This window comes from Rhinoderma darwinii, chromosome 2, assembly GCF_050947455.1.
Source record: "Rhinoderma darwinii isolate aRhiDar2 chromosome 2, aRhiDar2.hap1, whole genome shotgun sequence".
Lineage (NCBI taxonomy): Eukaryota > Metazoa > Chordata > Amphibia > Anura > Rhinodermatidae > Rhinoderma > Rhinoderma darwinii.
This window is the reverse complement of record NC_134688.1, coordinates 219,054,157-219,081,823: the sequence shown is the minus strand read 5'-3', so window position 1 is coordinate 219,081,823 and position 27,667 is coordinate 219,054,157. Positions and strand designations below refer to the sequence as shown.

Sequence of the window (27,667 nt, the reverse complement as noted above, 5' to 3'; positions counted from 1 at the left end):
TTCTTACAACCCTTTATGAAAGACAAATTTATCAAAAAGGAATGCGCTTCTGACAACAATTTTTTGTGTCTCCATATTTGTAGAGCCATAACTTTTTTATTTTTCCGCCGATGCAGCTGTATGAGGGCTTTTTGCAGAACAACTTATAGTTTTCATCGGTACCATTTTTGAGTACATGCAACTTTTTGAAGGCAGGATTCACAGAAAACAGCAATTCTGGAATTGTTTTTTATTTTATTTTTTACAGCGTTCGCCGAGCGGGTTAAATATCATAATAGCTTTATCGTTTGGGTCGCTACAGACACAACGATACCAAACATGTGTAACTTTTTTATTTATTTTTTTCATAATAAATTATTAAGGTAAAAAGTTGGTTTTTAATTTTTTTTCCTTTGGGGTTTTTATTTATTTAACTTTATTAAAAAAAAATTAACATTACTAGTCGCACTATGGGACTTTACTGTGCAATCGTTTGATCGCTTTTATAATACACTGCAATACTTCTGTATTGCAGCGATTGCCTGTCAGTATAAAACTGACAGGCACATGCTAGGTCATGCCTCTGCCATGGCCTAGCAGGCATCAACTAGAGGCAGACCTGGGGACCTTTGTAAGGCGCCCAGCTGCCACAGCAAGCACAGACACCCTGCAATCGAATGCAGGGCGGCGGTGGGGTGAGAGGGGGAGCCGCCTCCCCCCTCCAAAACCTCTTAGATGCGGCGCTCGCTATTGAGCGCCGCATCAAAGGGGTTAAACAGGCGGATGTCTGGAGTAATCCCAGGATTTATATATCAGAAGTCGTGCTCTCTACACTGTCTAGTTCATGAAAGTTACGTACAAGTGACACCTCTGTTAACTCAGAATACGATGATAGGGTATCAAAAAAACAACCCCTTTAAGACCAGTTTCATAAGAAACTACTAGAATTACTACTACTAGAAATACACAAAACCCATGCAATAGCAGTTTGCAGGTGCACAGTTGACGCTCTCATCCCTAGGGTCTCTCAGTCATATAAGAGGAAGGCAGCATGTTAATATTAGATAGAGCTACATGGTTAGAGAAATTTGTTGTTTTAAAGCACATAGACCAAATACATCATCATCATCATCATCATATTGGAGGTGTGGGACTTCATGGACGTCAGTTGCCTCGGTAAAGTATTTTCCCCATGCCCAAAAATTTTATGGCTTTGCAATAATGACCTAGATAATATCAAAGGTAAAGGCACCAATAGAGAAAAAATAAAACTGAGAAACCATCTAGATTTTGACTCAAGGACATATTTTATCCTTAAAGTTACCACATAGCTGAAAAAAAAAAAAATTGGGAATGGTAATATTAAGTGAATTTTTTAAAACAACGGCCAACCTTTAAGATGTCATTTGAGAAATTAGGTCACAGATTACCGATTCATAACATATAATTAAAAGATCATTGCAAAATACAAGAAGAAAGAGAGACTGCTTGTTTTATTTAATTCAGGCCTGTTTAACAGAATAATGTGTCCGAAATGATGACATCCACATGAATACCTGGAATTCCAAAGGTTATTTTATATATTTTACTTTTCTTTTTTAGGTTAAGGACAGAAAGGCTTAATATTTCGGAAAGAGTACTCACACTTGGCCCTCTGGAGCATAAGTAGATCCAGTAATACTGAATTTGTGAAGACTGCAATTCGTTCCTTCAATCTTCTCAACTACAAACATCTTTAAAGAAGCAGAAAAAAAAATGCTTAGAAAACATTATTTGGACCCATGTACACCCGAGTTACAATTCAAGGATCTCCAAACAAGGTAATACAAGTCTACAAAGCAGCTGAATCGCTGGCACTGAACCACTGCAATTTTCTGCTTTTTGTTCTACATGATTACCCTTGGATGGATGAAATGGATTTTACTTAGTCTCAATAACGTTACACAACAAGTGCAATTTAACCTTGGCACACAAACCGGTCATCTTAAAATGCACAAAGTCTCATAACACCCAGCCGCTAGTTTATTTTTTTCCTATATGAAAATAAACTTTTCTTTGTAGCGCATAATGTGAGTGTACACGCGTTTTTCCTTTGCAAAAAAATTCAACTGTAAATATTAATTGTGTCATTCTATTAAATAGTATGGCTTGTACAACAGCTTCCACAGGGGTTATCACTCAGCTTTCCTAGTGTCCTGAATGTTGTTTCACTGTATAACTATAAAGAGGCTCTGTCACCAGATTATAAGTGCCCTATCTCCTACATAATCTGATTGGCGCTGTAATGTAGATAACAGCAGTGGTTTTTATTTTGAAAAACGATCATATTTGAGCAAGTTATGAGCTAGTTTAGATTTATGCTAATGAGTTTCTCAATGGACAACTGGGCGTGTTTTTACTTTTTGCCAACTGGGTGTTGTACAGAGGAGTGTATGATGCTGACCAATCAGTGACCAATCAGTGTCCTACACTTCTCATTGTTCCAGCCCTGCATGATCCACAGCACAGTGTGATTGTGCAGTGAAAGAAGCTGGGCTGGAACAATGAGAAGTGTAGGACACGGATTACTCACGGATTGGTCAGCCTCATACACTCCTCTGTACAACACCCAGTTGGTAAAAAGTAAAAACACGCCCAGTTGTCCATTGAGAAACTCATTAGCATAAATCTAAACTAGCTCATAACTTGCTCAAAAATGATAGTTTTTCAAAATAAAAACCACTGCTGTTATCTACATTACAGCGCCAATCAGATTATGTAGGAGATAGGGCACTTATAATCTGGTGACAGAGCCTTTTTAAATCAATAAATTCTTATTGGTTTTCACCCAGCTGTGCCAGAAGGCAGGATTCACACGACCCAATTATATCTTTGTACAGGAGGCGTATCGTCAGAGCCATGGGCAGGATCAGATCCCATCCTGTGAGATCAGGAAAGCCTCTCTCAAGACCTTATTTGGGAAAGTCTTTCCTGATCGCATAGGATGGAATCTGATCCTGTCCATGGCTCTAAATATGAAGCTCTTGCATAGTCACAAGAAACCTGTGAAACCAGCCAAAAGGATATAGTTGTATGTATATATATATATATATATATATATATATATATATATATATATATATATAAAAACCTAAGGATTTATATTTAAAAGCAATTACTTTATTTTCTGAGAAAATGCCCTTTAAGGCTCTTTTCACACTTTAGGTTTTCTCCTTACTGTTAAGAGTACCGGTGTTTTTGACAGCAAGAATAGTGCAGTCTGCACTGCTATTCTTGCCATATAAAAATACCGAAACCCCTATGAAAAGCTAACAGATTCCATTAGTCAATAGGATCGCTCAGGATTCGTTGGGTTACTTTTAAAAATGGATCCGTCATAGCTCTCATGGCTCTGTTATAATGGGAAGCCATAACCGTAGTGAGAACAGAGCCTAAAATAAAAAGAAACAAATTTCACAGAAGTATTTTCTTATTAAAGCCAACAACTCACACGTTATATACACCATAAAACTTTATACCATATAAAAACTTTAGACACCTTTAACTTGAAAAAAATATGTTTTTACATTTGCCAGTGGTCACCTGGATTTGCATTCATTTTTAGGCTGCAATTTTCATTCCTTAATTCATTTATTATCAGACCCCCTGACATGCAGTTTACAAACTGCTGCAGTTCAGACTTCTCTCGTGTGGATGTGTCCCTCCCATTTCTACATGCTAGATTTGGGTTCTGAGTGCTTAGGATGCTGCTGCCTTCACTAGCTCTTGTGTATCAGCACAGCTTTATTCCTGCACTGGTTTCTTCTTCTACAGCCCATTAAGGATCTCCTCTCCCTTGTCCTCCACAGCCTGTGCGATTCCCCCTGTACTTTCCTCCCGATTTACAGGCTGATACAGTTCAGCCTGTGTGACCTGCCAGCCCCTTAAAGACTTGGATCCTTTCCTCCCTCTCCACACAGGGAGCGAAAGGAGGTTGTATCTCTGACACGGAGAAAAGGGAGGGGAGAGCAGAGAGAGAGAGAGAGAGAGAGAGAGAGAGAGAGAGAGAGAAGATGATGTTAGCCCCCAACAGGAGCAGTGTGCCGTCAGGTCTACGTCAAAATCAGCAGCACAGTTAGCTATGTACAGCAGTTACACAGACTATACGGTAGCAAAATGCAAGGACATTTTTAATGACCACTATATAGAAAGTTGATTAACCACTTGCGGACCGCCCATAGTCTGGGCAATTAACTCTGCAGGGCCGTTCTAGAACGTCCTGCAGAATTAATACTTTTTCCCACTCTGTGGCGGGATTTAGCTCCGTAACACAGCTATCTCCAGACAGTTGACATCACGGAGCTCTGCCCAGAGACCAATCAGCGTGGTCTCTCAGCATGTGGTCATTGTGACAACCTGTCACAATGCTATCCCTGTCGGCACATCCTCGAGGCCCACCCCCTCCCCTGTAACTTCTCCCTCTCCTGGCAGGCTGTCAGGGAGGGAGAATAATAGTAATAGTAATTAAACACACAAACTTTTTTTTCTCCAATAAATAGATTTCTGTGTATCTATCTACTTAATATATATTGATATATAGCTTTAGGCTGGGGCTACATGGCGACTTTGGACATGACACTGCCGCGCTGTCAAAGGTCACTTTTTTTCCGTAATGTACATGGCAAGTAATGAAAGTGAACGCGGTCGCGGTAATTTTACCGGACAAAGTGATTTTTGGCCACGGGACCTGTGTCGTGGCCAAAGTCGTCATTTTGCCCCAGCCTAGAACTACACTATATATCAATATATATGAGACAGACAGAGATATATAGATATGAGATTGACAGATAGGATATGAGATAGACGAATATATATATATATATATATATATATACACACACACACACACACACACACACACACACACACACACACACACAGATCATATAATTGCGGATGTACGGACCCATTCATTTCTATTGTCCATTGACGCCTTCCCGTATATTTTACGGGAAGGTATCTGGGCCGTAGAAGTTACCCGCAAACAAAAGGACATGTCCTATGTTTTGCTTTTACGGACCGTGCTGTTGATTTTAAGGTCCGCAAATGCAAGTGGCTTGAGAAAGGTTCCTGTTGAACCGAAACGTTGCTGTGATTCCTTGAGGTGAATAAATCCACCCTGTTTTTCATCCGCCTTGAAGTCCTGGTGCCGTTACTGCGTTCTATGTTGCTATTTATCTGAAAAGAAGGGGAATTGATTCATCCCCTGGTGACGAGCACATGGCCTGATTTTCTTGATGTGTGGAGTGCTGTGTTTCTTTGCCCTTGGATCGTGTGTGTGTATATATATATATATATATATATATATATATATATATATATATATATACACACATACATACACACAGAGATCATATAATTGCGGATGTACGGACCCATTCATTTCTATTGTCCATTGACGTCTTCCCGTATATTTTACGGGAAGGTATCCGGGCCGTAGAAGTTACCCGCAAACAAAAGGACATGTCCTATGTTTTGCTTTTACGGACCGTGCTGTTGATTTTAAGGTCCGCAAATGCAAGTGTCTATCCGCGGCCGGCCATGCCTGTAAGCATCGGCAGTGATTACGGGCATGGCCGTGTGCAGGGGGCCTTAGGCTGGAGCTACACGGCGACTTTGGCCACGACACTGGTCGCATACACTAAGATCCCTTTGGAACCAGCTTTGGAAAATGTGCTCTCCAAAAGCCAGTTTACGCACCATTCATTGTAATCTCTGCCTAGCATCCAGCGTGTATGAAATGTCCACATATTTGGTATTGTTAAAGTCAGCAGAAGTTGAAAAATATGTATTTAGGCATGCACCAGATGTCAGAAAAGGTCACCTGAATTCACATATTTGGAGAAAAAAAAATGCCAGTTTTAATTTTTTCCATCAAAGTCAATGAATTGTCTGGAAAAAAATAAAAGGGCTAAAATCTTTTATATGTCACTAATCGAATAGTTTGGGGTGTAACTTCCGAGAGAGAGTCATTTTGGGGGTGTTCACAGTATTTTAGCACTTCACATCTGTAATTACCGTATGGTGTCAGCAAGCCAGCTTTGGAAAATTTGCTCTCCAAACGCCAAGTAGCGCACCATTCATTGTAAGCTCCGCTTTGTGCCCAGCGTGTAAGAAATGCGCGCGCATTTAGTATCGCTGAAGTCGCCAAATATGTATTCATGCACCAGATGTAAAAAAAGGTCACCTAAATTCAAATTTTTCGGAAATTTATTTCCCTTTTACATTTTTTAAAAAGTAAAATATATAAAAAAAAAATACAAAACATGGAAGCCCAACATGTTCTGAAAAAAACAAGACCAAATACATGTAGGTTGGAAGAGTAATAGAAGAACAATTCGCTTTTAAATCGGCACATGGCTAAAACTTGAAAATAGGCTTGTCAGGAAGGGGGTAAAGCCTCTGGTCAGGAAGTGGTTAATTTGCATTTAGGATGTAAATAAACATTAAAAAAAAAATTCTGTGAAAGTGTGTCCATAGCCTTTAAAAAGTTATGGAAACCTATGGTGCCTTTTTTTTGTGAAATGTATGTATTTTGTGATACTATTCACTTTCGTGAATACTTTCATTAAAAACGTTGCTTCATTTTAAGGTTGCAGCATCTATGTATCCTCTGTACTGTACATAGAAACTGCAGAACACAGCTGTCAGCTGAATCAGTCACTGAGCTGGTCTGATGGCTTGGCTGAAAGTGGCTCCTGTGTGCCTCGGACACATTATCTAAGCCTAATACTGATAAATCAGAGTTAATTAACAAATTTTCTCAGTTTTAGGTCTCTTGCACACGACCGTTGTGTCACTCGGGCCATTTTTGACGGCATCCGAGTGACACACGATAGTCTTCACGGGCCCATTCACTTTAGCGGGTGAATCGGGTCCGTGAAGATGGGTCCGAGTCTCCGATCCGAGGAAACTTAACACACGGTCGTGTGCATGAGGCGTTCGGCTTAGATGAGTTGTCAGAGGCACACAGGAGCCGCTGTCAGCCGAGCCATCAGACCAGCTCAGTGACTGATTCGGCAGACAGTAGCATTCTGCAATTTCTATGTACAGAGGATACATAGAATCTGCAATGCTGAAATGGAGCAAAATGTTTAACTAAAGTATATTACAAAAGTAAATCGTATCACAAAATAAATGTAATAAAGTTAAAAAAAAAAAAAAAAAAAAGAAGCATAAGGTTTCCATAGCCGTTAAGGTTACTTGTATTAGATGTAATGACAGGCCAACACTTTCATATTTGAAGCTCCTTTTACACATGCCAATGATTAAATGATCGATCCTTGGCCCGTGTAAACATGTCAGCGCCGATCGACCTGCTATATCTGCCCAGTGTAAACCAGCCTTAAGTAACTGCATTCTTTTAAAATCTTTCAGTATTTCAATAACTAAGGAGATCACTCATCTCTGTCTGCTACACAGACATATAATGAAAACGGAAGCCAAAGTTCATTGCAAAAATAATAAACTAAAAGCCCCCTGTTCACATCAGCGCTGCTTTCTGTTGAGGGCTTCAGTCTGAGCTTTCCGTCGGGGGAACCCCTCAACGGAAAGGCAAACCTTAGCTTCCGTTTACATCACCATTCATCTCAATGGTGACAGAAACTTTGCTAATGGTTTCCGTTTGTCCCCGTTGTGAAAAGGTTCCGTTGTTTTGACGGAATCAATAGCGAATTGGACTGCGCTATTGATTCCATCCAAACAACGAACCATTAGCAAAGTTACCATCACCATTGAGATCAATAGTGATACAAACGGAAGCAAAGGTTTCCGTTTGCCTTTCCGTTAGGGGGGTTCCCCCGATGGAAAACTCAGACGGAACCCAACGTAAAGAAACGCTGATGTGAACCCTGCCTTAGATTTGTTTCCCACATTTAAATAGCATGTTTTATTTACATTAGCAATAAATAGAAAGCAAAAGGTATGTATCAGAACATTGTAATGCTCCCTTAAGTTAACAACTAATGCTGCTAGAAATACAGATTTCATGTTGCAACATGTGTAACATTCCTCCCCGAGAGACAGGCAGTCCTCAAAGTAAACGCTAAGGATAAACGGTGTGGATGATGAGGTTTCAGGACATACTTATATTCAATATAACAGTTGTTAGTAAAAAGAAGTGTGATAAGTACTGTTATGGAATAAATATATGTATAATGTATCTGGGACCCCAAGGAGTGAAATGTTATGGAAGAGGAACATGTATTAGAATATATTCTGGGAAAGGTAATGGAATGGATATGCAGACATTCTTTAGATAGTAGAAATTGGGGCCCTACAAGGACTTACCAGACACGAAGGAGTCTGTTTGATGTTTAATGTTTAGATGTTTAATGTTTAAATGTTTGATGTTTAATGTTCAAGGTTTGTGTATACAGCCAAGATAAGATAAGGACCAGGCACCAGATCAACAACTAAGAGATAAGAACAATGTACATTGTGACATAGATCACAAGGGAAGAAACCACAAGAATGTAAATGATTAAATGTGTGTCTGCACGTAGTCATGTGATATTTTTACTATATAAACTCTGTGTCTCTGCAAATAAAGTCAGAAGTATTTTGCCTTGAGAAACGTCTCAGTGTATCTGTTACTTCTCCGAGCAGCTCGCCCCCCCCCCCCCCCACCTGATTTGAACCTGCATGGAGATCAAGGCGTAACGTGACTCAAATTGCGATCACAGAAATTGGCGCCCGAACAGGGACTTGACCAGAAGGACGGCACCCCACCCAGGGGATCTCCCGGGACTAGAGTGGCGACCTCCCGGACGAAGGAACGGGCAGACCACTGCTGCAGCAAGGTAAGAAGACTTAATTCTTACAAACTCTGCTCTGCACCTTCCCGTCTGGTAGGTCACCTTCCCGGTAGTACTCCTGAGGAATAGAGGGGCCACATGAGGGTATTTTTAGTGTAAAAATCTGGTCAAGTCTATATGTAATCCTACCCTCAGGATAAAGTGCCTGATCTCCATGACAGTATTTGTATGAATGTTGTAGAAACCCAGTTTTGTGTCACAAATGCATTTTAGAATAAGGAAATTGTTTTTGGAAAAAACTTCCGATAATCCGGCAAATTACCAGAAACATGTGTACATGCTTCAGGTGACTACGGGGATTATGATAGGCTAAATTTTAGCCCGGAAATCGAAAATTTTGTGCAAATCTGATAATCCGGCAAAATACCGAAAATGTGTGTACAGCATTAAGGTACTTGCGGAGATTATCATGCACTGATTTTCAGCTCAAAATTCCAGAATTTTCTGCAATCTGATAATCCGGCATGTCAAATGAACAGCTTGATTTTACGTTTGCCTTGTTATTTGGATTAGGAATATTTGTCATATTACTCTTATGGTGTGGAGGATATCTCCTTGAGTGGTGTCTCAGACGAGGAAAGTTATAAAAGGACTGTGAAAGGGAAAGATCCTCTGGCCAGAGTGGAAGAAGTATAAGAAGTATCAAGTGGATAAGTAACTGTCGAAAATAGGCAAGAAAGAAATTTGCCTATCAGGAAACTTACCCCTTGAATTACTTAGGGTGTGCCAAAAAAAGGCCACCACTTACAGTCACATGAGGAACTTGGTGTTCCTATTAAGGAGTTTCGAGGGGATAAGTAACTGTCTAAAATAGGTGAAAAAAAAAAAAAAAAAAAAAAAAAAAAAAAAAAATTCACCTATCAGGAAAATTACCCCCTACGTAACTTAGGGTCTGCCCATAGGCGACCACTTATAACTAGGTAAGATGGGGAACTTGGTGTCCCTATTACAAGATGAGCACCCACAAGGACTGACAGCCAAACAGGTAGTGGCGGAAAAAGAGGGAAAGGATGTGACAAAAGGAACGAATCAGTTAATGAAGGCATGTGGAATGGGAAAAGCGGGAAGATTAGATCTGGAAAAATGGAATGAATGTTGTGACACAAAACTTGGATGGTTGAAAGATAAAAAGTTACAGGGGAAAGCAGAAGCATGGAGAAAAGTGTCAGAAGAAGTAGTACGAGGAGGTTTCAGGGAAACAGAATGTAAAGATAAGTTTTACTACACTTGTTATAATGAAGGTGGTAAACAAGGAAACGGAATAGCAAGTAGTCCACCGGGGTATAGGGTAGTCACGACGCAGGGACCAGGGGGATGGACGTGTGGAGTGTGTGGTCAGCAGAATCAAGCATGGAGGGATACTTGTTTTACATGTGGGGCAGCAAGAACAGGAGAGAAAAATCCCCTAGGGATATATCCAGTAGTACCAAGAATGAGTAGTACAAACCCCTTTGCCCCCTCACCTCAACAAGTACCAGAACCATATAAGCAAACAATAGGATTGGCCCCTGTAGTGTTGGCAGGAATAACCCCAGTAACAGCAGGAGCCGAGGGCTCAACAGATGAAAGAGTAGAAACTAGAGCGTATAGAGAGAAAAGGGAAAAAGAGGAGGCAGAAGAGAAAGAGGAAAGGGAAAGACATCAGCGTAATATGGATCAGGCAGAAGCAGCAAGGAAGCTTCCCGAGTCAAAAGATACGACGCAAGCATTAGAAAACGTGGGAAAAAGGTTACAAGTGCTGACAGACCTATTTGCGACTGAAGCTGACAAGAATTTCAATAAAGGAAGAGAACATAAATATAAGCCATGGAACCCTAGGGATGCGTTGACTTTAGTTCAGAAAGCCCCTGACCCGGAGACAGAGCCTGTCCCTTTCTGGAGATATATAGAACAAATTCAGAAAATGTATTCAGCAACATGGGAAGACTTAGTGCAGCTCATACATACCAAAATGGGAATCTATAGCTCTGCTGTCATGGATGATTTAGATTCCCCGGTAGGAGGGAATTGGGCTCAGACGGAGCCATCAGGACAGGACATGGTAAATCAATTGAAAGAATGGGCAGTGAAAAAGCAGGCAGAGCTAGGACTTAACCTGACAGACCTTACGCAAGAGGAAAGTGAAACAGTGGAGAAATTTTATGCTAGACTTCAGACAAGCTGGAAAAATATGGGATACAGAAGAGATAACCAACTAGATACTAGACTACTGACAAACTGTTTTATAGACGGGCTAAAACGACACATAAAAGACGCATTGTTAGTAGCTAGACCTGAGTACCGAAGTTTGGCCCCAGGAGACCTGTTAAAAATAGCACAAGGTATAGAGCAGGGTCAAAAAGCACAAGGGCAAAGAAAAAAACAAGTTGTTGGTACTGGAGTATACCAGCCTCAGTACCAGCAACAGGAACAGGCACCAAGGCCATTACAGAAAGATATAACTTGCTATAATTGTCGGAAGCAAGGACATGTAGCCAGGTACTGTAGAGGTCCAAAACGCCCACGACAGTTCCCGCAAGCAGCACCTCCGCAGATACAACAACTGCAGTCATACCAAGCATAGGACAGTGGCAATCCCGAGGAAGGGGCAGTAACACAGATACAAGTAGTTTCCTTAGGCCCCGCCCCTACGGTCCCGTTAAAGATAAACGGAGGTCCCTCCATACCCTTCCTTATAGATACGGGAGCAGCCATGACTGTCATCAAAACCCAATTACTTCCGTCCGAGATGTTGTCCCCAGATTATCAAGAATGTGTGGGTGTGGGAGGAGTTGTGGTGAAAAATCAAATAAGTAAACCTGTCACACTCCAGTTTGGACCACACAGCTCGCTCGTTACTAGGTTGGTCACTTGTGATACTACTCCTGCTTGCTTGCTTGGTGCTGACCTGTTACAAAAATTACAGGCCACCATCGAGTATTTGCCAGATGGGACGGTAAAACTATGTGGCCAGCTGAATGAGGAGGAGTTGTGTTTGGTAGCGGCTTGTGACACCAATCCATGGAGTACCTCTATGCAAGCATACGTACAAGCATATACTCCCACAGAGCAAGAACAATGTTTGAAATATGTACCACACAAGTTGTGGTCAAAAAGTCCTACAGATGTAGGCATACTGCCAGTACCCCCGGTAGAGGTCAAACTGAAACCCAATCATCCACTACCTCAAAAGAAACAATACCCCCTCAGTCAAGCCCAATCAGATGCTATAACCAGTAGCATCAGGGACTTCCTACAAGCAGGAGTACTAAGGGAAATAGTGTCCCCATGTAACACTCCCTTATACCCTGTTAAAAAGAAATCAGAAAAAGGCCAACCTACAAAATATAGGATGGTCCAAGACCTGAGGGCAGTAAATGCGGCAACAGTTTTTTACACACCGATAGTGCCAAATCCCCATGTATTATTGGCTCAGATCCCAGCAGCATCTTCGCATTTCACGGTGGTGGATCTGGCAAACGCCTTCTTCTCAGTCCCATTGCACCCAGATAGTCAGTATCTTTTTGCTTTCACACATGAGGGAAAACAGTATGCATGGACTGTTTTGCCCCAGGGAGCACATAACTCTCCAAGTGCCTATACGGCCGCAATGCAGTCGGTACTTGCAGAATGGGTGCCTCCCGAGGAAATAGTATTATTACAGTATGTTGATGATCTACTCCTTTGCTGTCCCTCCCAACAAGAGTGCGCAGAGGCTTCTGTGTCACTCCTCACGTTCCTAGCTAACCATGGCTGCAAAGCATCAAAAGACAAGTTGCAGTTTTGTTGCACACAAGTGGTATTTTTAGGACACTGTGTAGCACAAGGCACGAGGCATCTCACACACAGCAGAGTAGAAACTATTGTACAAATACCAGTTCCAAAATCTTTAAATGCTTTACGTACATTTTTAGGTTTAGTCTCTTACTGCAGACCCTGGATCAGATCAGCATCGATCCTCATGCAGCCCCTGTATGATTGCCTAAAAAGTCAGCCATTCGGACTCACCCCAGAAGCTGAAGAGAATTTTCATAGCCTTAAATTAGTAGTACAAACAGCTCCAGCCCTTGGTACTCCAGACTATGACAAACCCTTCAGGTTGTACTGTACTGAACAAAATGGACATGCCACTGCAGTTCTCACACAAAGTCATGGACCACAGCAGCGCCCGGTAGCATATTATTCAGCTAGACTAGACCCTGTGGCCCGAGGTTCCCCATCATGTGTGAGAGCTATCATTGCTGTAAAGGCAATGTTAGACAAGGCCTCAGATTTGGTCCTAGCATTTCCAGTCCAAGTGTTTGCACCACATGATATTACTGCTATTCTTACTCAAATACAGCCGAAGCATTTGTCAACTGCAAGACATTTGAGATTAACCTGTGCTCTTCTTCTTCTTCCTGAGCAGGTTACTTTACACCGCTGTACTACATTGAACCCAGCTACCTTACTGCCTTTGGAGCAAGGGGGAGAAGACGTAGGTAAAGTATGGTCACAATTTTTGCCTGAAACTGATGAACATGATTGTATGGCCCTTATGGCCCAGGAAACAGTGGGGTTCGCACATGTAAAAGATACCCCACTCCAAAACCCAGACCTAATACTCTTTGTGGATGGTTCAAGGTATTGTGTAGAAGGATCTTTTCTTACAGGATATGCAGTAACCACCGAAGATGTAGTCCTAGAAGCAGCCTCCTTACCAGCGTCCCGCTCAGCACAAGAAGCGGAGCTTAAGGCCCTGGCAGCAGCATGCCAATATGCAGAAGGAAAGACAGCAAATATATACACTGACTCTCGATATGCTTTTGGGATTGCACACGATTATGGCCCCATATGGAGGGCAAGACAATTTTTGACCTCTGCAGGTACACCTGTAAAGAATGCAGACTTTGTAAAATACTTGATGGAGACCCTGATGTTACCCACTGAGGTAGCAGTAATAAAGATAAAAGCTCACACTACGGCCAACACACCAGAAGCAAGGGGAAATGCCCTGGCAGACGAAGCGGCAAAGCAAGCAGCACAGAAGCTACCCGTGTTAGCAGCCGTATGTCAGATAAAAGATCCAGAGGAAACAAGACCAGCTGTAAGCCCGGAACTACTGCAAAAACTTCAAGGACAAGCAACAGAAGAGGAAAAAGACAAGTGGACGGCCCAAGGAGCAACGCTACGAAAAGATGGCCTCTGGCAATGCAAGAATAAACTGTGCCTGCCTAAGACAATGTTCCCAATGATGGCCCAAATAACACATGGAGAGACACACCAGTCAAAAACGGCAATGATGGACTTGGTAAACAAGGTGTGGTATGCCCCAGGGTTTAGTGTGATGGCCAGCAGTTTTACACAAGGATGCATGATCTGTGCAACACATAATATTGGAAGAACTGTAAAAGTACCACAGAAGCACACACCCAGACCAATTTACCCATTCCAGAGACTACAGATAGACTATATTCAATTACCAAAAGTCGGTACCTATGAGTATGTGCTTGTTTGTATTGATCTCTTTTCAGGATGGCCAGAAGCTTTTCCAGTCACCAAAGCTACAGCCGTAGCCACAGCAAAGAAACTGATCAACGAGGTGGTGTGCAGATATGGAGTTCCAGAGGTGATCGAGAGCGACAGAGGAACTCATTTTACGGGTGAAATCATGAACCATGTGTTGTCAGCTCTAGGCATAAGTCAAGCCCTACATACACCATACCATCCACAAAGTAGTGGGAAGGTTGAGAGACTAAATGGGACTCTCAAATTGAAAATCCAAAAAGCAATGGTAGAAACCGGGAAACCATGGACCGAGTGTCTACCATTAGCCTTGTTCTCAGTAAGATACACGCCCACAAAAAGAACAGGTCTCAGCCCATATGAGATCTTATTTGGGTCGGCTCCCAGATTAGGATGTTATTTTCCACAGGTGCTCCAAATGCAGTATGGTAGACTAACAGATTATGTGTCAACCCTGAACAAACAATTGACCAAGGTGCATGCACAAGTTTTTGCTTCCATTCCAGATCCCGATTCAGTTGAAGGGACGCATAAGCTGGAACCGGGAGATTGGGTAGTCGTTAAGAGACACGTGAGGAAAAGTCTAGACCCAAGATTTGACGGACCGTTTCAAGTCCTACTCGTTACAAGCACCTCAGTGAAGCTCGAAGGAAAGACAAGTTGGATTCACGCCAGCCATTGCAAAAAAATTACAGTACAAACGAAAGAAGACTCTAAGGAAGATGTTTAGAATTTTTATGTGGATGTTGGGAATTCTAATCTTGAAAGAAATTGCCCCCCATACACCGTCAGAATTAACACGACCTCCTCAGGATTGTGGAAGTTTTAAAGCAGGATGGTTACAGAAGAGCAACCAAACGGAACACGGTAACTTTACGTGTGCACCTTCCCCTCCGGAAAAAGCGAACGGGAGTAGTTTTTGCACTATTGCCAATATTTCCATCTCTGCACCAGCCTTATGTAAAAATGGACCCCCAGATTCACGGATGTTGTATGTAAGAATACCCAAAGATGGTGATAATATAACTATGAAATTAAAAGGGTATCTTGATTGTTATCAGATACCAAAAGGAACATTTATGCAGGAACAGCGGCAGGTAGGGTTTCTGATGAAATATGATGCCCCAAGAAATACGGACAGATGGAGGTTCTACAATGAAACACAATACAAATATCCAAAATTGGCTGCTACTTTCTCTATTGATCAAAGTATGTTTGGACTTTGGTGCACCAATAACACCAAGATCGAAAATAGAACTACCTATGTGTTATGTGTTGAATTTTTACACGATGGCCACAAACCAAATGTTACTGAACAGAATTTAGAAAGAATACCACATACATGTAAGAATGCTGTAACCCAACAGCAGAAAGAGAATGTACACTTCAATATTTCCTTCCCTGAACCCCCCAGCTGCCATAGACAAAAAAGAGAATGGTATGACACGTTATTAGGAGGGGCAGGAACGGGATTAGGAGTATTGAATGGTATACAGTTAGAAACAGTTATGAACAAATTAAACTCAGTGGGAGACGACACATCTACTGCATTAAGGATAGGTGCCTCATGGTTACCTACTACCTTTGCCATACAACAGAGAGGGTTAGCTATAGATGAACTGTTCCTAAATGTTTTCAATGAAAATATGCTAACCGAATATAGAACATTACAGAATGTATCAACTTTTGTAAATTGGACAGTATGTACGCTTAAAACGATGTGGCAACAAGAACAGATGAATAATTTTAAGAATAAATTGTTTAGTAGTCATGTTAGGCAATGGACAGACATTCTGCCCGTAAGAGAGAGAAATGATACGTGGTTATTGTTACAGCCTGAGTATACTGAGTGTACACCTAGATGGTGTGCAGGAAGACTAATAGCATTTAATGTGAAAAATCCTACTCTATTATGCAAATTTATTGTTATGCCAATGGTAATGATTGATCCGGTGACATTATTAGGACAATATTGGATGCCAGAAATAAAAGGAACACACATAGACTCTCAAAATAAGACAAGGAATATAGATTTGTGCCAATTAACAGAGCAAGGATATGTATGTAATCAACAGTCAGGGATATATGAACCCTGTCTAATGCAGCACCAGGATAATGTATGCGCACTCACTATAATCCCAGAAGCTAACCTACAGGTTTATATTGAAGTAGGTCCACAGCATGTATGCTTAATAACTAACAATAGACAGACCCTTAGCCAGTTTAATCTCATGGGACCATTTTCAGGATGTCTATACAATGTGACGCATTTGACTTGGGGGAACCAAACTATAGTGTTCCTGCCTACTTTAGAAGAAATAATGTCCACTGTATGGGTACCTGAACCTTTGCCCTATGGAAATTTTAGTTTGCCACTGGAAGAGTTAAAACAAGTGTTACAAAAGTCTAAAGACGTAAAGAAATTGATAGCAGCCCATAATGTAACTCTAAGTAAAGTGAAAGTATTGGCTACAATAGCAGCTAAGGAAGTAATAAATTTATCGTCAGCAATAAAAGATGCCAGTGCCCATCATTGGTATGACATATTTACAGGATTTTCCCCCACTGCCACTAAGATACTGCATGTGTTATTCCAACCCTTGATATGTTTCATAATATTGTTTATATTGCTTACATGTTTCAATTGTTATGCATTTTGCAAAATAAGGGAAGCATTCAAACAGAGGCCTATACATTATGATGAAAGAGTGTTGTGAGATTACCCCACCTACATACCTGTGTGAATCAAGTGAAGAAATGGATCGAAGCCTTGCTATCAGGAGATAGAAGTAGCATTGGAATTTAGGTGTTGGTAAAATCACAAAAGGAGGGATTGTTATGGAATAAATATATGTATAATGTATCTGGGACCCCAAGGAGTGAAATGTTATGGAAGAGGAACATGTATTAGAATATATTCTGGGAAAGGTAATGGAATGGATATGCAGACATTCTTTAGATAGTAGAAATTGGGGCCCTACAAGGACTTACCAGACACGAAGGAGTCTGTTTGATGTTTAATGTTTAGATGTTTAATGTTTAAATGTTTGATGTTTAATGTTCAAGGTTTGTGTATACAGCCAAGATAAGATAAGGACCAGGCACCAGATCAACAACTAAGAGATAAGAACAATGTACATTGTGACATAGATCACAAGGGAAGAAACCACAAGAATGTAAATGATTAAATGTGTGTCTGCACGTAGTCATGTGATATTTTTACTATATAAACTCTGTGTCTCTGCAAATAAAGTCAGAAGTATTTTGCCTTGAGAAACGTCTCAGTGTATCTGTTACTTCTCCGAGCAGCTCGCCCCCCCCCCCCCCACCTGATTTGAACCTGCATGGAGATCAAGGCGTAACGTGACTCAAATTGCGATCACAGTACAAATACTAGAAATTGTGAAAAGCCCTGACCACGGAAAACTATTACTTCACCATACATCTGTGATACCAAGTTAACAAGAAGTAATAACAGTTGCAGTGGGGCTTTACTTTTTTAAAAGTACGAATCTGAAGAGCAACAGATAACTTTCTAAAGTTTTACAATAGACAATATGTAGAAAAATGTTTTCACACAGGCACTTGACACGTCAGTCTAAATAGAAAGAGCATTAGAGTTTATCACGCTAAATTTATTAAAAGGCATATGTCGCTTAATAAATTTGGCACATTTTGGACTGTCCTAAAGGCAGAATATGAAATCTACACCTGCTAATGATCAAGTGCAGACACATTGAAGCACTTTTTTTGAAGTCACAATTTTTAAATAAATGTTTTGTAAGCGAATTGTTTTGGGATTGCGACCAACTTTTAAATATATGTTTTTTTACGTAAAAAATGTTAACTTTTTGAAATACAGCTTCTTTGTATACGGTATACGTAGAAGCTGTATGTATTTTGCGGTCTCCGTCAGGTCTACAGTACGGACGGCTTTGGTGAATACTGGCCCTGCTAGTCTCTGACATGCAGTATTCAGCTATTATCGATTATATCTAAGTTCATGAACTTAGATGAGTAGACAGGCTGAAGCTGAATCACGGAATACACAGACTCTGCAGTGTGAGTTAGGAAACAGATTTCTACAGTATCTCACCGATCTATCACTTGCTGCACTTACAGTGCATTTGGAAAGTCTCCAGACCCTTTCACTTTTTTCACATTTTGTTATGTTGAGGCCTTGTGCTAAAATAAAAAAAACAATCAAGGTTTTCCCCATCATTCTGCACTCAATACCCCATAATGACAAAGTGAAAACAGAATTTTAGACATTTTTGCAAATTTATTAAAAAATTAAAAACTCAAATTTCACATAGGCATAAGTATTCAGACCCTTTGCTATGACACTTAAAATTTAGCTCTGGGGGCCTCCCATATCTTTAGATCTTTGAAATGTTTCTACACCTTAATTCGAATCCACCTGTGGTAAATTCATTTGATTGGACATGATTTGGAAAGACACACCACTGACTATAAAAGGTCTCACAGCTGACAATGCCTATCAGAGTAAAAACCAAGCCATGAAGAGGAAAGAACTGCCTGTACAGCTCAGAGACAGGATTGTGTGAAGGCATAAATCTGGACAAAAAAAATTCTGCTGCACTGAAAGTTTTCAAGAGCCCAGTGGCCTCCATAATTCTTAACTGGAAGAAGTTTGGAACAACCAGGACTCTTTCTAGAGCTGGCCACACCACCTAAGTAATCGGGGGAGAGGGGCCTTGGAAGAGAGGTGATCAGAAACCCAATGGTCACTCTGGCGGAGCTCCAAAGATCCTGTGTGCAGATGGGAGAAACTTCCAGAAGGTCAACCATCACCGCAGCAACCCACCAATCTGGGCTTTATGGCAGAGTGGCCAGAAAGAAGCCTCTCCTCAATAAAAGACACACAAATGCCCATCTGGAGTTTGCAAAAAGGCACCTAAAGGACTCTCCGACTTTGAGAAACTGTGGTCTGATAAAACCAAGATTGAGCTTTTTGGCCTCAATTCTAAGCATCATGTCTAGAAGAAACCAGGCACTGTTTATCACCTGCCCAATACCATCCCTACAGTGAAGAATGATGGTGGAAGCATCATGCTGTGGGTATTTTTCAGAGGCTGGGACAGGGAGACTGGTCAGGTTTGGAAAGACGAATGGAGCCAAGTACAGAGAGATATTTTTAATGAAAACCTGATGCAGAGTGCTCTGAACCGCAGACTGGGCCAAAGGTTCCCCTTCCAATAAGACAATGACTAAGCACACAGATAAGACAACACAGGAGTAGCTTAGGGACAACTTTGTGAATGTCTTTGAGTGGCCCAGCCAGAGCCCTGACTTGAACCCAATCGTAAATCTCTGGGGGAGACCTGAAAATGGCTGCCCACCGATGGTCCCCATCCAACCAAAGCGTGAGAGGATCTGCAGAGAAGAATGGCAGAAAATGCCCAAATAGAGGTGTACAAAACATCGTTGGCATCATACCCAAGAAGACTGGAAGCTGTTATCGCTGCCAAAGGTGCTTCAACTAAGTACCGAGTAAAGGGTCTGAATACTTATGTCCATGCAATATTTTAGTTTTTCCTTTTCAATAAATTAGCAAAGATTACGAACATTCTGTTTTCACTTTGTCATTATAGAGTATTGAGCGCAGAATGATAGGGCAAAAACTTGAATCTTTTTTCAGGACTCAACATAACAAAATGTGAAACAATTGAAAGAGTCTGAAGACTTTCTGAATTAATTGTAGATATGACTCAGAAGAGCATGTGCAGTGTGATGAGACCTCGCATCTTCAAAGCCAGAGGCGTAATAGGTAATGTAGGCAGCATCAGAGGTACCATATCAGAGGGAAAGAAAAAACAAAAAGATGGCAGTCAACCCATAAATGGCCCATCAACGAAAACAGGTATACACAAGGCATACACATTAGTGCGTACATTATCCTATGCTATACAATAGTCAAAAAAATGCTAAAGTGCTTCTTTAAATTATTCTATTCTTATTGAAAAATTGCACGTTAAAATTTTAAAGCAGCATGTTTCAATCTGTGCCTCCAATTGAAATGCATGGAAGAGGAGTATCTTGCATTTGCTTACTTCCAGGGTACCAGAAGACTACAATTTTGTCATTCAAAGTTAGTTGCTTTCCTTTGTTTCATAGACAAATACTAATATGGTAGTAACATCCCTAATATTGACTGACATGAAAGGTAAGGCCCCATGCACACGACCGTAAAAAAACTCAGTTTTTGCGGACTGCAATTGCGGTCCGCAAAAACGGACCCATTCATTTTCATTGAACGCGGATACCTTTGTCCGTGCCGCAGAACTGTGCCGGGAATTATGGAGCATGTCCGTTCTTGGTCCGCAATTGCGGCACGGACTCCTCCATAGTCTATGGGGGAAGCCAAAATTGCGGATGGCTACGGAGATGCGTGCGCAAATACGGATTGTCATCTGCAAATACAGAAGTGTTGGTAAGCAACACAAAGGGGATTTCCCATCAACCAGGCCTCTTTTTTTGTGGATCCGTATATACGGATGGGTTACGGATGCACTACGGCCCGTATTTGCGGATACCATTCAGCAGAAATGGGTACGTTGCTGATGATTTGCTGATGACTATGAAGCAATACGGAACTGTATTTACGGTCCGTATTTGCGGATACGGTCGTGTGCATGAGGCCTGATGCACACGACTGTGCCCGCAATCACGACCCGCAATTGCGGGCACGGCCGGCCGCCGACTTCCACCCGCATTTTCGGGCCGTGCTCCCATACAAAGTATAGGAGCACGGCCCGTAAAATAGGACATACTCCATAATTCCCGGCACGGTTCTACGGAACGGACACCCATCTGTAGCGCTACGGAAAGGTGTCCGCGTTCAATGAAAGTGAATGGGTCCACTTTTGCGGCCCGCAATTGCGGTCCGCAAAAACGTAGGTTTTTTCCGGTCGTGTGCATGGGGCCTTAGAGAGTAAAAGCAGAGACCATAGAAGTGTATGTACCCGTTTATGGAAGTGAGCCAATGGGTAACCAAAGACAGTTCTCTTCAATGACTATGTTTGCAACTTTCTGTTCCCAATCACTGTACAATAAGAGGAGCAGGTCTGGAGCACAAATGACTAATCTAACAAGTGAAAACTGTAAAAGATTATGAGTAGAGATCTACTTTAAAAAGCATATAGTATTTGCTAATACATTACAGATGGAGAGTTTAGATTACTCACTTATTATACTCAACTACAGTAATGAACATTCGTGAAATGTAAACTAAATCACTATATCAATAAGTCAGTACATAAAGCTTTTATTCACCCTCCATTCTTCCCAGTTCTCCTTGCTTTATTACACAGACTTAGGCCTTATTCACACGACAGTGAAAAAAAATGTCCATTTAAAACTGATCAACTGTCAGTTTTTCATGGCCATTTTGCATCAGTGTGTCTCTAAATTTTCATCCATTTCAAGTCCATCTGTCCGTTTTTAATGGTCGTTTGACATCCATTTTGCATCAGTTTTTCATGGCTGTTAAAAAAAAACTGATGAATTTCATTGGTCAGGCTTTTTTTGTCCCAACCCCCTGAAAACAACCAATGGAAGGTCACATGTTCACCTAGACACGATTTACAGCCTCCCTGTATATGATGCCACACGCCTCCCTGTAGATGATGCCACACGCCTCCCTGTAGATGCCACACGCCTCCCTGTAGATGCCACACCAGCCTCTCTGTAGATGCCACACCAGCCTCCCTGTAGATGATGCCACACCAGCCTGCCTGTAGATGATGCCACACCAGCCTGCCTGTAGATGCCACACAAGCCTCCCTGTAGATGCCACACAAGCCTCCCTGTAGATGCCACACAAGCCTCCCTGTAGATGCCACACCAGCCTCCCTGTACATGATGCCACACCAGCCTCCCTGTAGATGCCACACCAGCCTCCCTGTACATGATGCCACACAAACCTCCCTGTAGATGCCACACCAGCCTCCCTGTTGATGCCACACCAGCCTCCCTCTAGATGCCACACCAGCCTCTTTGTAGATGCCACACCAGCCTCCCTGTAAATGATGCCACACCAGCCTCCCTGTACATGCCACACCAGCCTCCCTGTACATGATGCCACACCAGCCTCCTTGTAGATGCCACACCAGCCTGCCTGTAGATGCCACACCAGCCTGCCTGTAGATGCCACACCAGCCTGCCTGTAGATCGTGCCACATACTCACGAGAGCAGCGCCGTCTCGTCTTCTTCAGGTGTTGTCACTTGTCTGCACGGGATCTGGCAAGGCAGCGTGACGGCGCGATGACGTCATCGAGGCGCCTTCAAACCTGTGAAGACGAGTGACCACACCTGAAAAAGCGCCGCAAACGTGAGTATGCCAACGATAGCCAGCAAGGGAACTAGTAGTTCCCTTGCCAATCCCCATGTAACAGATCCGTTTTTAACGGTTGTTACATGTATTGACAGCCGTTAAAAACAGATCCATTGACTTCTATGGGGGCCGTCAGGCCGTTAAAACGGCCAAAAATAGGACATGTCCTATTTTTTGACGCCCATTATTCACGGGCCGTTAAAAAAACTGCCGTGTGAATGCACCCATAGAATATAATTGTTCAGAAAACGGACATGTGAAAGCCGTTAAAAGGACGCCCATCACACCATCATGCCGTTTTTCACTGTCGTGTGAATGAGGTCTTAAAGAGGCTCTGTCACCACATTATAAGTACATAAGGAGATCGGCGCTATAATGTAGGTGACAGCAGTGCTTTTTATTTTAAAAAACGATGTGTTTTCACCACTTTATTAGCGATTTTAGTTTTATGCTAATGAGTTGCTTAATGCCCAAGTGGGCGTGTTTTTACTTTAGACCAAGTGGGCATTGTACAGAGGAGTGTATGACGCTGACCAATCATTTAGGCAGCGCATAGGGATCCTGTTACTGTCTTATACGAACACATTAACGATACTGAAGTGTTTAGACAGTGAATAGACATTCCACGGGATGTCTACTCACAATCCCTGCACTTAGTTACTGTTTCTGTGGTAGTCACAGCAGAGGAAGCGTAATCTCGCGAGATTACGCTGTCGATGACAGGTTACAACGAGATTACGCCTCCTCTGCTGTAACTACTACAGACAGAGTAACGAAGTGCAGAGATTGTGAATAGACACCCCGTGGAATGTCTATTCACTGTCTAAACACTTCAGTATCGTTAATGTGTTAGTATAAGACAGCACATAGCGATCTAAAAGGATCCCTATGTGCTGAGGAAATCAATGGAGAGAAGTGCAGGACGCTGATTGGTCAGTGTCATACACTCCTCTGTACAACGCCCACTTGGTCTAAAGTAAAAACACGCCCACTTGGGCATTCAGCAACTCATTAGCATAAATCTAAAATCGCTAATAAAGTGGTGAAAACAGATCGTTTTTTTCAAATAAAAAGCATTACTGTCACCTACATTATAACGCCCATCTCCTTATGTAGGAGATAGGGCACTTATGTGGTGACAGAGCCTCTTTAATAGCTGAGAAAATAAAGGATATAATGTATTTCTTTAATAAAAATAAATAGAGAACAGCCAGAACAGTCTTTCTTTACTGATTTTATCTTACATATTTACTATGTAAAGAGAAAAGAAAGGGGGATGCAGGTACAGTTTTTCTTGAGATGTGGTGGGAATAAAACATGAAATAAGGAGAAGGCATTCAATAACTATGGTGACATTAATAGCATGGCATCATTAACTGCAAAATATTGACTTGGAACACAACACCCTGGTTGCTATTCCAGATTTAAGAATAGAATAGTAATGTGTATTGCCTCAGTTTACAGGGTAAGCAAAAACAACCTGACAAAATGTACAAATCAACATAAATCAAACGGATTGTCTGGTGTAAAACACTTCATCATCATGCTTTGTTGTAAAGTTCAACACAAGTTACACATATAGAACATGCCCATCCCACAATTGTGTACTCCTAGACTACTATAATAATAATACCTAGATTTTTCAAGAAAATTTCAGGAAAAAAGTTAGAAAAAGAAAAAGGCAAATTATACAATTGCAGTAAATAAACTCTGAAAATCCCCCTAAGCGACAATAATCAGTTAATAGCTTAGAAGACACGGATTACAATTATGTCCGTTTTATCTTTTCACGCCATAAGTCCGCAAACGGGCCGTGCGCTGCATGCTGATGCATAGAGAGGACTCCTAAGCTCGGCAATATAGAGGACTCCTAGACTGGTCATCAACACGTAGCGTACAGCCCGTTTGCTGCCTTAGGGCTCGTTTACACGCTGCGGAATTGCCGCATTTTTTCCGGACGGAAAAAATGCAGCATAATACAGTGGCAGCATAGTGGATGAGATTATACAAATCTCATCCACACACTGCGTAAAAATACTGAGCAGAAATTGAACTGCGGTGCGTATTTTTCGGACCGCAGCAAGACAATTCCGGTGCGGAAAGTGGACTGAATTGCTGCGTTTTCAGGAGGAGATGTCTCCATCTCCTAACATTGTGAAAAACGCAGCAAAATACGCACCATTTTCTGCCGTAAAAAACGCAGGAAATGGTGTATTTTTTCCGCAGCGGAACGTCTGCGTTTTCCAACGGAATTGCTGCAGAAATTTTATATTGTGTGTGGACAAGACCTTATTACGAGGAAATGCATGTGAATAGAAAGATAACATTTATAGATTCGGGATCAGCGTCTTCTAAGCTATTAACAGATTATTGTAGTTTAGTTTTTTTTTTTTGGAAGTGACAGACCCTTTAAGTAGGGAATTATTTCTTAATATTTGGTATATTCTGCTGTGATAGTTCTCTTGATCTATTCGTTCATTTATTTCCCTAATTCCTACCCATGTGCCATTATATGTATAATAAAATTAAACTATAGTACAATAAAAGTGCATTCAAGGTAAAAACAAAAATAAACATTCATGATTTTTTTTGCTGCAATTGTGGGGGGCTTTATAAAATTTTCATATGGGCTGTCCATTAACCCCCTTCCCTCAACATTTTTCATTGTGTCATTTTCTTCCCCGCATGGGGAGTTGTAGTTTTAAATGGCACCGCTCAAAGTATAATATATTCTATTGAGAGACATTAAAAACGTATTTTGAGCGGTGGAATGGAAAGAAAAAAAAAATAAATTCCTCAATTGTTTTTCAGGTTTCGCTTTTACGGCGTTCACCCTATAGTAAAAGTGACATGTTAACTTTATTTTGCGGGTCAATACGAATATGGCGATACCAGATGTATATGTTTTTTTGTTCTTTTATTACTTTTACTAAATAAAAACTATTTATTAAAAAAAAATTGTTCTGTGTCGCCATATTCTGAGACCCATAACTTTTTTTTCTCTCTGTTCATAAAGCTGTGTGCGAGCCTGTTTTTGATAGAGCGAGCTGCAGTTTTTAATACCATTTTGGTGTCCATGCGACTTTTTGATCATCACTTTTTATTCCATTTTTGTTGGTAGGCAAGGCGACCAAAAAACAGCAATTCTGTCTTTTTGACAATAATTGTGTCAGAGAGATAACGTTAGTACAGTTCCGATTAAAGTTCACAAATATAAAAAAAAAAAAAATTGACATTTTTCTTTTGTCACATTAAGGGACTTGAACAAGCAATCATTAGTTAATACTAGAACCTAGATGGCATGCCTGGAGGCCTTCACCAGGCCCCCAGATTGCCATTACAACCATTGGCACTCCATGATCTTGTCGCAGGGTGACAGAGGCACCACGGCATCTAAGCAGTTTAACGGCCAGAATTAGAGTTATATCCAAACGCGGTCGTTCGAGCAGGGTGTCAGTTGTAATACATAGCTGACTCCCGCAGCGTATGGTGTGGGCTCAACCTGTCAGAGTGCTCCTTACTTCCCCCTCTTACTTCCACCGTATATTTGTCATATTGAAAATGCAGTTCAATCTATGGGCAGCATGTTATGTAGCAAGGAGAGTGGAGCAGATTAATATATTTTGTAGGAAAATATTTTTTCTGGCCTTACTACAGTGGACGGTCCTACTCCACGATTCTCAGCCTTCCCTCTGAGTGTCCATGCAAAGATCGTTGTTAATCACTGATCATGACCGCCCTCTGGACGCCTAAGCCCAGTATAAGCAGAGGTTTAACTGAATAAATGACACAATCTTTTCCTACAAAAATATACATCAATCTCATCAGTTCTCCCTGCTAAGTTTTAAAAACATAAAAGGAGTTTTCCACTACCAGACAACTGATGACCGGTCCACTGGATAGGTCATCGGTAGATCATCGGAGCGGATCTGACACCCAGACCCCGCACAGTTAAGCTGCTCCTGCTGCCTTCAGGCACCGGAAGATATGCCGGGAGCAGTTGGCACTGGCCACGGAATAGCGGCCGAGCTGCAGCTCTGCTCCAATTCAAGTGAATCAAGATTTGTATTCACTCAAAAACCCTTTCAGAACACTTAAAGAGGCTCTGTCACCAGATTTTGCAACCCCTATCTGCTATTGCAGCAGATCGGCACTGCAATGTAGATAAGAGTAACATTTTTATTTTTAAAAAACGAGCATTTTTGGCCAAGTTATGACCATTTTTGTATTTATGCAAATGAGGCTTGCTAAAGTACAACTGGGCGTGTTTAAAGTAAAAGTCCAACTGGGCGTGTATTATGTGCGTACATCGGGGCGTTTTTAATTCTTTTACTAGCTGGGCGTTGGGAATGGGAGTGTATGATGCTGACGAATCAGCATCATCCACTTCTGTTCGTTAACGCCCAGCTTCTGGCAGTGCAGAGACACAGCGTGTTCTCGAGAGATCACGCTGTGTCGTCACTCACTTCCTGCCCCAGGTCCTGCATCGTGTCGGACGAGCGAGGACACATCGGCACCAGAGGCTACATTTGATTCTGCAGCAGCATCGGCGTTTGCAGGTAAGTCGATGTAGCTACTTACCTGCAAACGCTGATGCTGCTGCAGAATCAACTGTAGCCTCTGGTGCCGATGTGGCCGACACGATGCAGGACCTGGGGCAGGAAGTGAGTGACGACACAGTAAAAGAAGTAAACACGCCCAGATGTAACACACAATACACGCCCAGTTGTACTTTTACTGTAAACACGCCCAGTTGTACTTTAGAAAGCCTCATTTACATAAATATAAAAATGGCCATAACTTAGCCAAAAATGCTAGTTTAAAAAAAAAAAAAAAAAAAAAAGTTACTCTTATCTCCATTGCAGCGCCGATCTGCTGCAATAGGAAATAGGGGTTGCAAAATCTGGTGACAGAGCCTCTTTAATGACTCTGTCTAAGTTTACATGGATGTCTTTGCTCAGAAAGCATAGAAATTCTCATGAAGTCAGAATT

At 41.6% G+C, this 27,667-nt stretch overlaps 1 protein-coding gene across 1 annotated transcript in view; it reads right to left on the bottom strand.

Annotated features, from left to right (window-relative positions):
- The window catches only part of ATP2A3 (ATPase sarcoplasmic/endoplasmic reticulum Ca2+ transporting 3), a 254,440-nt gene that overhangs the window by 71,551 nt on the left and 155,222 nt on the right, over positions 1–27,667 (bottom strand). Inside the window, exon 9 of the mRNA XM_075852856.1 lies at positions 1,624–1,712. Coding sequence (XP_075708971.1) covers positions 1,624–1,712 — 89 coding nt within the window. The remainder of the gene's footprint in view (positions 1–1,623; positions 1,713–27,667) is intronic.